At 45.7% G+C, this 15,220-nt stretch overlaps 1 protein-coding gene across 1 annotated transcript in view; it reads right to left on the reverse strand.

Annotated features, from left to right (window-relative positions):
- Positions 1-15,220, reverse strand: part of PKDCC (protein kinase domain containing, cytoplasmic) — a 41,830-nt gene that overhangs the window by 12,396 nt on the left and 14,214 nt on the right. Inside the window, exons 2-5 of the mRNA XM_081904118.1 lie at positions 9,601-9,723; positions 8,008-8,279; positions 5,057-5,136; positions 3,704-3,811 (exon numbers count right to left, since the gene is read on the reverse strand). Of these exons, the coding sequence (XP_081760244.1) occupies positions 3,704-3,811; positions 5,057-5,136; positions 8,008-8,279; positions 9,601-9,723 (583 nt within the window). The remainder of the gene's footprint in view (positions 1-3,703; positions 3,812-5,056; positions 5,137-8,007; positions 8,280-9,600; positions 9,724-15,220) is intronic.

The following is a 15,220-nucleotide window of genomic DNA, read 5'->3' on the forward strand; positions in this document are numbered from 1 at the left end:
GCTAGCAAGCCTAGAACTCAGGGATGATGGGAGTTGTAGTCCAACAACATCTGGGGACCCACAGGTTGAGAACTGCTGCTCTGGAGTAAAGAGTGAAAAGACTTTTAAAACAGCATCTGTAGCCGTGAGTGCATTACAGAGGGAAGAGGTAGTCAACGGAAACCTCTCTCCTCCTTTTCCGTTACAGGAAACCACTATGACACTCATTTTCAACAAGTGTCCTGTGGCACCCTGGGGTGCCTTGAATGCTGGTCAGGGGTGCTGCGGGAAACACTGGCCTCTGGGCCTCTTTTCCCTTCCCTTCGTCCTCTGATGTCCTCTCGTGCTTCTGTCTGCCAAAGGCTTGCACAGCTGTTTATTGCAGCAGCCCTGGCTATAAGGAAGGCACCTCTCTTGGGGGGAGCGCAGCTCAGAGATCAGGGATGGCAGCAGCAGCTGACCGGAGGACTCCCAAGGAGAAAGAAGAGAAGAGGAGGCTGAGGGAACACTCCCCAAGGGAGGGTGTTCAAAAACGGATGAGAGGCTGCCAGCTCTGTAGGCAAGGCGTGACATACCGTATTTTTCGCTCTATAAGACGCTCTTTCCCCCCTCCAAAAATTAAGGGGAAATTGTGTGCGTCTTATGGAGCGAATGCAGGCTCCATGGCTTCAGCAATAGCAACGCGAAGCCTCCGAAGTGCAGTGGGAGCGCTCCCGCTGCGCTCCAGAGGCTTCACGTTGCTTTTCCTGAAGACTGGAGAGCAAGAGGGATCGGTGCGCACCGATCCCTCTTGCTCTCCTGGCTTTGCTTCACTGGAGAGGCGCTGCACAGAGAGGGAGAGATTTTTTTCCCCTTGTTCTCCCCCTCTAAAACAAGGTGCGTCCTATGGTCGGGTGCGTCCTATAGAGCGAAAAATGTGGTAACTGGGCTCCTGAGCCCCACAGGGGTGCCGCAGAAAGAATGCAGTTGATCAAGGGAGCCGTGGACTCAAAAAGGTTGAAAACCACTGCTCTATGAGATCCAAAGAACATGAGCCTGCTGGATAGTCCCTCATCCTGTTCTCACAGTTGGCTATGAGAATCCTGCAAGCAGGACCAGGATGCAACATCAGCAACAAACAGAAAAGTTTCCCCCATGCTTGGAAGCACATCTTCAGATACTGCCCATTAATATCAGGGAGATGAATTTTCCAAATAGAAGCAGTATTGGCATAGCCATTTTCTAAATAAATATACATAAAAGCTACTCAGAAGCCATTTTACTCCTGTTGATACTGTCAAGAGTACATATGGGAATAAGCAAATTAAAGAACTGGAACCCTTGTTTCTAAAATTTGGAATATTTGTTTCTAGTTGTTGTGCCACTTATAAATATATTCAAAGGCAGGTAATTTATATTTTGATCCACTAGCCCTCCCTGTTTACAGTCTTTTTTGTTTTGTTTGTTTCAGGGTTTATTGCAACCTGTATTTAAAAAACACCTGTAGAAGTATTCTTGAATTCAGCATCATTTTAAATAGCCCAGCATCCAGATAACAAACTTTCATAATGGGGTGATTTACGATTAGGGAAAACACACATGACTATTAAAGTCTGCCCCCCCCCCCGCAACACACACACACACACACACACACACATGCTTTGTTTCTGTGTCACTAAAGCGAAGTCCAAAGTAGAATATAATTTACGGCACTATAAAAAGTTTTACAACCAAAGCACAGTGAAAGCTTAAGACCCAAGTCCTTCTGTAACATGACCAAGATTTATCTTGTTAACGTTTATTTATGGGAAAGCTCAGATTGACAAGAACTTTCATGAAGTTGCTTTTCCACTGACACTTTCCCTTACTAACTGGGCATGGGAAAAGGCTTTGGGAAACAGTTCAGGCTCAATCATGAGGCTATTCTAAACATTTTTACCTATACATTGATAAAGAACCTTCAGTCCAGCAGCAGCAGAGGGCATTCGAGCGTTGAACGGGAAAGGCAGATTTGCTGCTGCCACTGAAATAGATGGGTTAGCCTGCTTGATAACAGGTAGGATTTTGGACCAGGGATGAAATGTGCAGATAATTAAAAACTATTGTGATTTAAAGCCTAGCCTCTTCTGGCGGTTTAGGGAGAACTATCGTAATGGTTTCTAAACAAAATGGATCTCAGCCAATGCCAAAGCAGATGTAATTGGATGCTAATAAGTTGCTGTTACATGAATTCCCGAGGAATAAAACCTAAGTCTGACTAGATGTTACTCCAGCTGACTGTCAGTGTAGCTTAGCAGGTCAATGCACGGTTTCTGTTAGGGTGTTCTACAGAACCCTGTACTATTCTAATGATGCTGTTAAAACTGGATTCAGCAGACACCCCAGAATAATTCCCAGCATCCTGGCACTCTCCCAACAAAGGATAGATTGTGCAGCTGAAATGCAATTGGGGTGGTTTCAACCCAACAACCAGGATTGGAACTACTCCCACAACAGTCCCCTCACTGAAAATTTCTACTTTGTTCATCCCTCTGGTCCTTAGCCATACACAAAGCCTACCCATAGGGTGGTTGGGAGGTCATCTGACTACCTGGGATGCTACTGCTATACTTCTATAGTTCTGCTACCCATATGATAGCACCATACAACCAAGAGACCTCAAGCCGGGATAAAAAGACACAGACAGCTTGATGCTCAATCACCATTAGGAGTCTGAGACCCCAAATCCAATGACACCTTTACCAACCCCACCCCTGAGCTGTCAGTGAGCTACCAGAAGGTGTACTGGAAGAAGCAAAGATCACCAGTGTTGAAGCAATGACTCTTCAACATCAACTTCGTTGGAATGGTCATGTTGTTTGGATGCCTGATTATTGTCTTCCAGAGCAACTACTCTATTCCGAACTTAAAAATGGAAAGCGTAATGCTGGTGGTCAATAAAAAAGGTTTAAAGACTGTATCAAGGCAAATCTTTAAAAATGTGGTATAAACACAGACAACTGGGAAACACTGGCCTGTGAACGCTCCAGTTGTAGAACAGCCTTTACCAAAGGTGTCATGGACTTTGAAGACACTCATACTCAGGACAAAAGGGAGAAACGAGCGAGGTGGAAGGCATGCTTGGCAAACCCTCACCATGATCAACTCCTGCCCAGAAACCTATGTCCCCACTGCGAAAGGACGTGTGGATCCAGAACTGGTCTCCACAGTCACTTACAAACTCACTGTTAAGACTGTGTTCATGGAAGACAATCTTACTCGGCTACGAGTGATGGCCAAAGAAGAAGATCAAAAGTTGGCACTGCTTTGAATTCTCACCCTCCATCAAGACCCATGTGGGACTGCTTGGTTATAAATAATTGGCCATCATTAAAATAGATTAAGAATTGATGATAAGAGAGATTAAGAGAAACAATTAGTAGGAGAACTATTTTATGGTATTTAAGCAAGTGGTTATAGATTTGGAAATAAGATGATAATTTGCTTGACAAAAATTTATTAAAGATGTAAATGGGAGCGGGAGATGTGAGGAAGTTCAAGGATATCATGAAACTTTGTTAAAACAAAGCAATAATGTTTATTACTATTGTATTCTTTTTTCTAAAAACTCTAATAAATATTTATTAAAAAAAAAAAAGACCCATGTGGGACTGCAATAAAACAACCAGGCCCCTACCCAGAAAGGCAGCATGCAGCCATCCTTAATCAAGACTAATTTGCTGCCCCACAGGGAGTGATACTTTACCTGACCGAGGTGTTCGTGTAGAATTCTGGAGATACATGCCACTCTTGTATAAATGCAAAACTCTTTCAAGCTGAGCAGCCGTTTCGTCTATTCCCCACTGAAGTTCTCCTGTAAGAAGGGAAACAGCTTAGAGACAGAAAGAAACCTGGTGTACAGCAACAGCTAGGGAAACTTTAGACAGGCGAGGTGTAGCTTCATCATGGAGGCTAATAGGGGGCAAAATGACAGAAGTTGGGGCAATAGATGGGACAGCAAGGGAGAACAAATGAAACTATTATTAATCACACTTCTGTCTTTCTCCAAGGAGCAACAAATGGGGGGGCCCTAGCAGACTCTTCCTATGTTCTTAACGTTCCCCCCACTGGGGGAGCGCTGGCTCCCGGCCTCTAGAGTGAGATGAGTGCTGGGGGATGATAGACCTATCTACAGTCATACCTCGGGTTATAGCCGCTTCAGGTTGTGTTTTTTCGGGTTATGCGACCGCCGAAACCCAGAAGTGCCGGAACGGGTTACTTCCGGGTTTTGGCGGTCGCGCATGCGCAGAAGCGCAGAATTGCAATCCGCGCGTGCACAGATATGCCGCTGCGGGTTGCGAACGCTGCAGGTTGCGAATGTGCATCCCACACGGATCACGTTCACAACCCAAGCGTCCACTGTACAGTGGTACCTCTGGTTACGAACTTAATTCGTTCCGGAGGTCCGTTCTTAACCTGAAACCATTCTTAACCTGAGGTACCACTTTAGCTAATGGGGCCACCCACCGCCACCGTCGCACGATTTCTGTTCTCATCCTGAGGTAAAGTTCTTAGCCCGAGGTACTACTTCTAGGTTAGCGGAGTCTGTTACCCGAAGTGTTTGTAACCTGAGGTACCACTGTATTGCCTTCAAATCCTGCATCCGGACTTCTTGAACACAGGACCAGCCCTGATGGATCAGGCCAGTGGCCAAGAAGATGCCCATGGCCACAAAGCAGGATCTGAGCGCAACAGTGCTCTCCCCCTTCTGTCATTTCCAGCAACTGGTATTCAGAAGCATTAATGCCTCCGACCAAGGAGAGCACAGCCATCATGGCTCATAGCCACCCATGATAGCCATATCCTCCACAAAGGCGTCTAATCCTCTTTTAAAGTCATCCAGGTTGGCAGCCATCACTGTGCTTCCTATAGGAGCAAGATCCATCTTCTCTGTCTCTTCTCTGTCCTGGATCTTCCAGCGTTCAGCTTCATAGGATGCCCATGAGTTCTGGTCTTCCGACGGAGGAAGAGCGTTGGATTGGCCACAGTGAGATGCAGGATGCTGGAGAGAAGGGAAGCTTTCAGTTTAATCCAATGGAGATCATGACACGTTCCTTACCTGTGGCATTGACAATCGCATCGAGCAATGGCCTCAGGGATGAAGGGGCACTGTGCGGCAGAAGATAAGTAAAGAAAAACCTACAAAAAAGTGAAAGTTGTTAGTTTTGCGAGTTTAGTAACCGCAGGACATCATAAATGAATAATAAAATTCCAGTAATTTACAAGTCTCTGAGCTATGCAGGAAATAGAATCATATTCTATAATTAAATATAGAGCTGCGGCTATATTCACACAGCTGCTGGGTGAAGCATAGACAGAGCCGCTTTGGTCAAGGCCACCTTGTAACTAACTACCTGTAAATACTTTATTAATGTAGAGATTTGAAGTAAAAACACACACACACATACACACACACACACACACACACCATGAAGTTGATCTATTTGTAAAGCTGTCTGCCTCTGCTTGGACAAGGCTTTTTATTTATTTAAGGACTGTAAATTCAAAACGTCTTTCACGTGTCCAATCCCAAAAAGCAACCAGCCAGATTGACATCAAACCACTAATATTTTTCAGTACTTCCCGGCAAAAGTATGGCACATATGACACAATTTATGTAAGACGCAGAATTCAGTCGACAGAATTTGGTTTATAATTCTAATTCACATTGTTGGAATTTGAGTTACAATGCCTCATAATAGGTTTTTTTTCCCCCTTCTCTCTTTTTTAAATGAGCCTATTTTCATTAGTGGCTCTGCATAATTTGCTACACAAAGGCTCCAAAGTCAGGCAATAACCTTATTTGGACCAATCAAAATGTCACTAAGTAGCAATTAAACTTTTTTGAGTTGTCTAGAATTTTTCTGGAGGCTTGATGTTAATCAAACTTATGTGTTGAATGGGAGACGTTGAGCAATATTTGTAAGCTGAAAGTCTGGAGCTTATAATAGTCTCAAGACGGGGTGCAGGTAATGTTAAGCAGAATCAACTAGACTCCAAAAGAAGAATGGATCAAAAACCCTTTGCAATATACAGAAATGGCAAAACTTACTGGAAAACTAAAAAAAATTAAACCACAATGGCATGATTTATCAAGGGATATGAAATTTGAATTTCTTCTGCCAATCCCATACTACCATTGCAGTCTATCAAGTCTCTTTTTCAGAGTGACTTTTAACAAGATGGACAGTATAAACAGACCCATGAGAAGTAAATTATTATGTCATGGGCAGATTGGTAACATAAATAGGACATTTTAATGGATGCTGCCCTGTCCCTACGCCTGTCCTAAAAAGTAAGAAATAACATTTTCTCTGCATGCCTAGATCCTGCTGTCAGTTATATTAAAAAGTCGCTCACACCTGGGGGAGAAAATAAAAACACTTGCTGCATGTGTGTTAAATGAAGTCATATGAAAGAATTAATATAAGATTTGTTGGTTTGCAAATAGAATAGGGTGCTGGGTTCAAGTTAAAAGTCCTTCTCAGCTCTGATGAGTGGTTTTGTATGAGCCACACTATAAAGATGCTTTATTTTATAGGGTTCCCAGGCAGACTCCCACTGAAGGGACTGACCAGACCTAGACATGCTTAGCTTCAGTAGATTGCTACATCACATGCCTTCAAACCATGCCTTGAGAACATGAAAACACATGGGGAGTAAACATAGAATCCTGATCATCAAATGAACCATAGAGAGTCAAGGCCAAACTAGACTTTGCACTGCTCACACTTTAAAACAAAATGCTTTAAAAAAAATATTTTCAAGAAAAATCAGCTGCAGGGCTCACGTCTAGAACATGGACCCAATTGCTCACTGCTGAAAATCACCCAGTTGCTACTCCCCTCCCCTGCAAAATGTACTGTTTGTGGCAAACTTCACCTTCAGAAGCAAAAAGCTATGGGGGGATTTTTTTCCAGCAAGACTCTGTTGCTGTTTCCTACTTCAAGTTGGGAGTATGTTGCAGTTCAGGGCCCTGCAGCTGATTTTTCTTCAAAACAAACATCTTGAGCGTGTTTTTGGAGAAAGTGTGAGTAATGTAACACTTTAAATTTAGCATTTATTTGGCCTTCAGAGCCAGACTGTGTTTGCTGCGCGTCTTTAAAAACATCCCTTCCAAATGTGGTCCTTCTGGATAATCAAGAAGAAAATAAGTCGTGAGGAAGTTACACCCCCTGTCCTAATTTCATGCAGCCCACCAGACGCTGTGGGGCTCTCCAGGCCCCTCTTTTTTCAGGGTCTCTTTCTCGTTTGTGTTCTGTGTGAGCAGAGGCACAGAGTTTCATGTGAAATGAGGCAGAGCTTGTCACCTGTGCGTGTGACATCACGTGTGTCGGGAGAAGGCCACAAGGCCCACCATCATTTCTGTGACCAGGCCCTCAAGATTCAGGGGGGTGAGGGGCTCAGTCTGCATACTTTGGATGGTTGAGCTGTCGTCAACCCCATAGAATTGGTGCCTATGTGTGTAAGAAAGTAGGTGAGAAAGTGGGGAGACCGAGAAGGGAATATGACTGCTCCATAGTGAGTCAGATAGTGAGCCCAGGGTGCAACATTACCCTGGAGACGGATGAAGCTGAAATGGACAGGTTGGTGGAAGGTGGCACAGAGGGCGAGAGATGAGATAGCACAGAGAAAGAGGGGATGCACTAGGCAGTCCTGCCCACTTTGGGATCTGGTGTTGCTCACTGTCAGCATGCAGGCCCTAAGGCAAGAGTGGAGAACCTTGGTCTTCCAGGTGTTGCTCAGCTATAGCTCCCCATCAACCCTAACAAACACAGTCAATGGGCAGGGATGATGGGAGTTGTTGTTCAGAAACAACTGGAGGGCCACACAGGGAATGTAGCCTATGGTAGGGTTCCCCACTCCTGAAATAAAGCCATCTCTAACATTCAGAAGGGCTCTGGAGGTGGACCCCAAAACTCCCAAGGAAATGTGAACCTCAACAGGGGGGAACCAAAGGTTTTCCACTCCTGACAGCCCATAGCCGTTCGTTTCCAGCTGCTTCGATACCTGTAGGCATTGTAAAGATTCCTCTTCTCATTCATACTTTGGCATTTGCCCTCAGGAGAACAAGGCAGGCTGAAGTTTCTTGCTGGGAACTCCATGAAGCAGTCCCTGCTGCTCGTGCAGGAGGCCTCCTCGATGCTGGCGTCATCCAGATCCGTCACCTTGAGCTCTCCGTCCACAATCACAAACTGCCGGGGTCGGAAATCCAAGAGAGTCACGGAGCCAAGGGGAGAGTGGGCCAGATAATGCAGAAGCTGAACTAAGCTGAAGCAGATCTGAAACAACAAGAGCCACGTTGTCACGCCTGGCTTCCCTAACAAGGCCGTCCTAGAAGGATCTGTTTATTGTTGCACAGCATGAAAAAAATTAAAAAGACAACAGCCCTTTCATCATTAGAAACAGATTGGGTGGTTACAAGAGCCAAGTGCTCCATCATTTCCCCTGGTCTTCAGCACAAAGGTTTGTCCCCTTAGATGTCCCAGAGGGAAATGTAGGCTTACCACATAGGTGCACACATTAATCTTTGGAAAGCCAACACACCACTGCAAGACCCATTGCAAATCCCATCTCTGGCTTGGCTTACTGGAGGAGTGAAGAGCCAGTCGTGCTCCGTATATCATTGGACTACAGCTCCCATCATCCCTGACCACTGGTCATGGTAGCTGGGGCTGATGAGGGGCTGGGGATCCGAGCAGCATCTGTAGGGCTAGAGCAGGTTTTCCCAAACTTGAGTCACCAGCCCATCATCCCTGACCTGCTAGCTAAGGATGATGGGAGTTGTAGTCCTAAAGCAGCAGGAGACCCAAGTATGGGAAACCCTGGGCTTGAGTTTTGGAAGCAACCAGAAGCAGCACCAGGACACAGCATCCTCAGGCAGCTAGTGGGGCTCCATGTGGCCCCCTTGCTGTGCTGACATTTGCCCTCAACCCTCTACATCAGGTGGCTAGGAGCTGCCATTAAAATTGCCCACAACACAGCATCACCCAAGGGCAGGAGAAGCCAAAGGAGTACCCTTCAGATGTTTTCGACTACAATGCACCAGAGCCAGCATGGTCAACGGTCAGGAAACATGGGAACTGGAGTCCTCAACATCTGGAACGCACCACTGCGGGAGTTCAAAGTTGCTTCATGCTGATCACAGTGCTGCCGCTTGCCATTGTCACATAAGCCCACCACAGACCACCAATATAGGAGAGGGCCCAGCAGTTAGCGCTGCCACTTCACCCAACCAGCTGCTTTTGAGATGGTTTTGAGACAGCAGATGTGATCCTCAGAGCTGGCCCTACCATTGGTCAAAGTGAGACAACTGCCTCAGGCGGCCAATGCAAGGGGGAAGGGGGCAAGTGGCCTCCTAAGGCCAGCTTCTCTCTGTTGGAATACACAGCTCTGTATGCTTCATGGTCTGTCCCAGCCACCCAAAACTATCATGCTGCCTCAGGTGCAGTGATGTTATCCTACCACAGGGGGCAAAGTAAGATTCAGCTGCCAGCTGTCTTGCACTGGCCCTGGGGATCCTGCTCCATTCTGCACACATATTCTGAAACCTCCACCAATGGTTAATGCCTCTTCAAATTGCAGCTTTGAAACTTTACTTACGCGAAACCTGTCCTCCCAGGAAATCTGTAAAAGCTGGATCATCTCCAGGGGTGAGCCCAGTTCTGTGATGGCAGTCAGGGTGTCTGCGATGTCATTGCTGTCTTGGTAACAATATCCGTGAAGCTGCAAATGTGGATGGGGGAAAGGAGGCATTAGTACATTATCTGAACGTAAGCATGCTTTTAAAATATATATATATCATCAGTGCATTGAACTCCCCCTCTGATGTGTATTAGACACTAAGAGGGACTCACCTGACAGTATGACTCTTTTGGTATACTTCAGTTTAGGCAAAAGGAAGGGGGGTTGTTTGCTTAAATCTGCTAGTACCCAAAAGTGCCCCCGCAAGCAGAAAGCTAGTATCTCAAGGAGGATGGAGTGAAGGCTAGTTTAGAAATTTTAAGTGCCTAGATGCAGGGAGGTTTTTTACAGGCGGAAGATAAGCACCATCAGCTTACAGGCTGCATCTAGATGGGAGACCTTTCCACATGTTAGGTGATACCCAGCGCATTAGCTCAGAGCCTTCAGCCTCCAGATGTTTTGGGCTACAACTCTCAATCAGCTGTGCTGTCTGGAACTGAAGGGAGTTGTAGTCCCAAACATCTGGAAGGTAAAGGTTGGGGAAGGCTAGATTGCATCACTGAATTCCCCTCCCCCAAATGCAGCTTGACAGGCAAGTCACAAAAATTTATTGATTGATATATTTTTAGAAAATAAACTAAAGAAAATAAACACTGAAATAAAACCTGTGTTGTGTTCATGCACTGTTATAATACAGGAGGACAAAAATATTCAACAGCAAATAATTTATAAAGGATTCCCCTTAGATCAGTAGTGTTTTGCTTATTTTTTTCTTTCCAAACAGCATGTCAAGGGTTTGTTCGGAAGTGTATTTGAAATTCCTCAATGTAAAGATCAGCATTTATTTTCTAAAAATGGTTATATCCTACCTTTTCAAAAGTTAGGTCCTTGGTACCGTTGGCCAACATAATATGAAACAAGTGGGACCCGCAACAACATCTTGCAGTGTGCAGGGCTTCCTGTTCAGTCCAGCCCATTCCTTCCCCCTCCTCCCCCATCAACATTCAGATAGCATTCTGGGACCACTGAACATGCTCAGGTCCCACTGAGCTGTTGTGGGGGTCCCCTCCCCCCATAAACACCAGGATTTTGCCAAGCCTGGCAATACCTCACTCTTGTGCAGGGCATGGGGGATATTGATTCCAACATGTGACCCATGGGAGCAGCCATTTTAAAAAAAAAAATACTGGGAGGGGGTGTCTTGGGAGTGCACAAAAAAGTGGGGAGTCAGAATCGGCCCATGTATAAGTCACCCCTAATTTAGATATTTCAATGCAGTCTGGCCTATTTACACTTCTGAGCAATTACACAGTACAGTACAGTGGTACCTTGGGTTACGGACACTTCAGGTTACAGACTCCGCTAACCCAGAAATAGTACCTTAGGTTAAGAACTTTGCTTCAGGATGAGAACAGAAATCGCATGGTGGTGGCGGCACGGCGGCAGCAGGAGGCCCCATTAGCTAAAGTGGTGCTTCAGGTTAAGAACAGTTTCAGATTAAGAACGGACCTCCGGAACGAATTAAGGTACCACTGTACTGGAGGAGCTGGGCAGTAGAACTGGGAGAGAACGGGAATGAGAAGCTGCCACAATCTTTCCTTCTGTCATAGCAAGAGAATTTTACCATGCAATGCTATACAAAGGGGTTTGTTTGTTTGTTTGTTTGTTTGTTTTTTCTCTCCTCCCCTTTTCTTTTCTTTTAATTGCCCTCCCTACTTTTACACTTTGGCCACACACATTTTTGACACAAAGCCCTTTGGGGGACTGATCAAGCTTCAAGGTGGTACCCAGTCTGAAAAAAAGGTCAGCCACCCCTGCTATAGATGTCTTACTCAGAATCAAATATTTCCAGTGGAACTTATTCCCAGGTAAGTCTGCACAGGACTTGCTGCCGCTTTAAAATGTGTGAATGAACGTTCACCAGCTTTGACTCTTGCAACCCCATGCCAGAGATCTGTCATTGTCTGGGGAAACCGAGCCTTTCAAAAAATGTATGGTTGTATGAAGTAATTACTCCTTGTCTGAAATAAGTGCCTTTGCACATCAAAACACTGCTTTTAGGAAAGGGAACATCGGACAAATGGGAATGTTAAAAGCGAGGGGGGGAGGAAACTGAAACCAGCAATAGACACTTTGGCATCAGATCTGTACTTGTGGCAGTTTTCTTACACCTTAATTTCTAGGGCAGAGAACTGGGAAGGGAGTGTTAGGCCAAGCAAGCGGGAAAGAAGCAAAAGTCAAACAGAAGCAGGAGGCAGCTGGCTTTTCAGGTGGGGAAAAAGAACATTAGCAGTGGGAACTGTGTTGAGGAATTGCCTGGAGTCCACCAAGACTAAAAGTGATGCCAATTCTGCGATGGAGGCCTACATATAACAGCATGAAGATTAGCCATTAATTCCAGTGGTTCCTACCAGTAGCAGTTTTCAATGCCAAACGCTACTTGTTACAACAATGTGAAGGAGGCAAAATCCTTTGGAACTGTGCACCATTTGCAGTGACCCCAGACCCCAGATTGTCAACCTTTGTTCTGGAGGGGGCTGCATTTCGTTGGGCGTACTCTGCCAAGGGCCAAATTCCAGGGGGTGAAGCTTGCAAACCTGCATCTTGCTCGCTCGCTCCCCCCCTTATTAATTTAATTTAATTATTATTGCATGTATATTCCCCCCCCCAATTCCTCCAATGAGCTCAAGGTGGAAAACGCAGTTCTTTACCCCTCCTCATTTTACCCTCACACAACAACCCTGTGAGGTAGGTTAGGCTGAGTGAGCTGTGGGGGTTCAAACTCTGGCCTCTCAACCTCACTTTAACCACTATAGGTCTCATTTCCACCTCTTTCTGTTGCATCCAATTCAGGGCTTCTCCCACCCATCTAATTCTTCCTTAGGCACATCCAAGCAGTGTGTATCTGCCACATTTTACCGCTGCACCACTAGCCAGGCCTTTTCTGCTCCTTCAGATTTCCTTCGGAGGTGGGGGAGAACAACAAATTACGGTGACAAGAATGAACCCTTTTTCAGACGCGCCCCCTGCCCAAACAGAAGCCAAAGGTCAGACAGGACACTAAAACCCGACATGTTTGAAACACAAAATAAAAGACCCCTAGTAAGCTGTTGTCAATGGGTAGGGATAGACAAACAGAAAACCCTTTCTGGCTTAAGTGAGATTTCCAAAGCTGGATTTGTTGAAAAGAACACATGCCAAGAAAAGGCCTTAGCAAAAGTGTTGCTTTTTCTATGCCCAGAGAGAGGGAGGAGGAGGGAGGGACAAAATGTTCCAAAAAGAGAAACAGTTAAAAGCCAGCTTCTATGTAGCAAGGATGATGCAAGTCCAGAATAATTCACAGAAAGGCATTTTTCCTATAATCCAACCCGGCACTGCATGGAGGTGTTCTGTTCTACTTACCATCTCTGACCACTCTCCCTCGCTGCTCCAAATGCCTGGAATTCCCCTATGTCTCTCTTCTCTCTCTCTTCCAAACCAACCTTAAAGCCTGCTACATCCAAAAATGATTTGACTTAACCCCTCAGCTTTCTTCCCCCAAACAAAACAAACCCCGAGAGTGGGACCTGGGAGACTCAGGGTTCGAATCCCCACTCTGCCGTGAAGCTCACTGTGAGAGCCAGTCCCTGCCTCTCAGCCTCACCTGCCTCACATGGTTGCTGTGGGGATTAAATGAGGAGGGGGAGAGCCATCTATGCCACCTTGAGCTCCTTTGATAAAAACACAATAAATACTCAGAGTAGACATGACTGAAGCTAAATTCACTAATTTCAATATTCAGTATATCTGAAGGAGCATCTCCACCCCCATCGTTCTGCCCGGACGCTGAGGTCCAGCACTGAGGGCCTTCTGGCGGTTCCCTCGCTGTGAGAAGCCAAATTACAGGGAACCAAGCAGAGGGCCTTCTCGGTAGTGGCACCCTCCCTGTGGAACACCCTCCCACCAGATCTCAAAAAGAATCTCAACTACCAGACTTTTAGAAGACATCTGAAGGCAGCCTTGTTTAGGGAAGCTTTTAATGTTTGATGTATTGCGGTATTTTAATATTTTTTTGGAAGCCGCCCAGAGTGGCTGAGGAAGCCCAGCAAGATAGGTGGGGTATAAATAATAAATTATTACTATTATTATCATCATCATCATCAATGGGCCTACTTAGAGAGATACCCCCACCCCAATAATTTGTTTACTTATACTAGTTTTAAATGTTTCCCAGATTTTATCTGCACGTGTTTTCGTTACTATATACAGTTACATCAATGGTTTTGTGTGTATTTTAGCTGTGTTTCCTGACAGTTTAGTTGTGTACACAGCTTAGACAGTTTTGATCAAGTGGTCAAAAAAATCTTGCTAAATGAAAATAAATACACACAGTGTAAATTTCAATGGTGAACGCCTGCCTTTTGCTTACGTTACTATGGAAGCGTCATTTATTCCAGTGGCACTTTGTAAATAATAATGGAACTAGGGAGTATGACAAATTCCAGAGGGAGGGGAGGAACCACTATGAATCTGCCCTGCCCCATAATGCTGAGCCCCAGTTCTCCTCCGGATTGGTTCACAACCTGAGCCCCAGAAGGACACCTTGGCTGTCTGTGACTGGGCACTCCCTGCCTGCCTGCTTAGCCTGGCTGCAATACCAGTGGCAGCCCCAACGTAAGAACATAAAAATAGCCAATGGCCCATCTAGGCAGCATCCTGTTCTCACAGTGGCCAACCAGATGCCTGTGGGAAACTCGCAAGCAGGATTCAAGCAGAAGAGCCCTCTCCCTTCCTGTGGAATACCAGAAACTGTTATTCAGAAGCAGTATGTTTCCGAGCACAATTCATAGTGTTGGTGCTGACCTTTAAAGCCCTAAACGGCCTCGGTCCTGTATACCTGAAGGCGCATTCCCCCCCCCCCCATCGTTCTGCCCACACACTGAGGTCCGGCGCTGAGGGCCTTCTGGCGGTTCCCTCACTGCGAAAAGCCAAGTTACAGGGAACCAGGCAGAGGGCCTTCTCAGTAGTGGCACCCGCCCTGTGGAACGCCCTCCCACCAGATGTCAAAGAGAAAAATAACTACCAAACTGTTTTGTTGGAAGCCGCCCAGAGTGGCTGGGGAGGCCCAGCCAAATGGGCGGGGTATAAATAATAAATTGTATTATTATTATTATTATTATTATTATTATTATTATTATTATTATTATTTATTACTGTCTCTGACCGGGGAAGCAGAGAACAGCCATTCAAGTTGCTGGCTCTTGTGGGTGGGAGTTCCATAGTCTAACAATGTGCTGTGTGAAGAAGTCTTCTCTCTTATCTGTCCTGAATCTTCCAACAATCACTACCTGGACTGGAGATGCCACAGAATGCAAAGCAGATGCTCTAGCACTGAGCCACAGCCCTTCCGAATGTTTGAATAAAGGGTTTAGCAAATGCCACTGAAAAAATATTCTACTGCTCCACTTCACATACTCCAGCACTGAGCCATGCTGGCTCACCCTGAGAGGCAGCCAAGTTATGAAAGATGCAAGGATGTTGTTAGGGAAGAGTGAGAACA

The sequence above is a fragment of the Podarcis melisellensis genome, assembly GCF_964234715.1.
Source record: "Podarcis melisellensis genome assembly, chromosome: 3".
Taxonomy (NCBI): Eukaryota; Metazoa; Chordata; class Lepidosauria; order Squamata; family Lacertidae; genus Podarcis; species Podarcis melisellensis.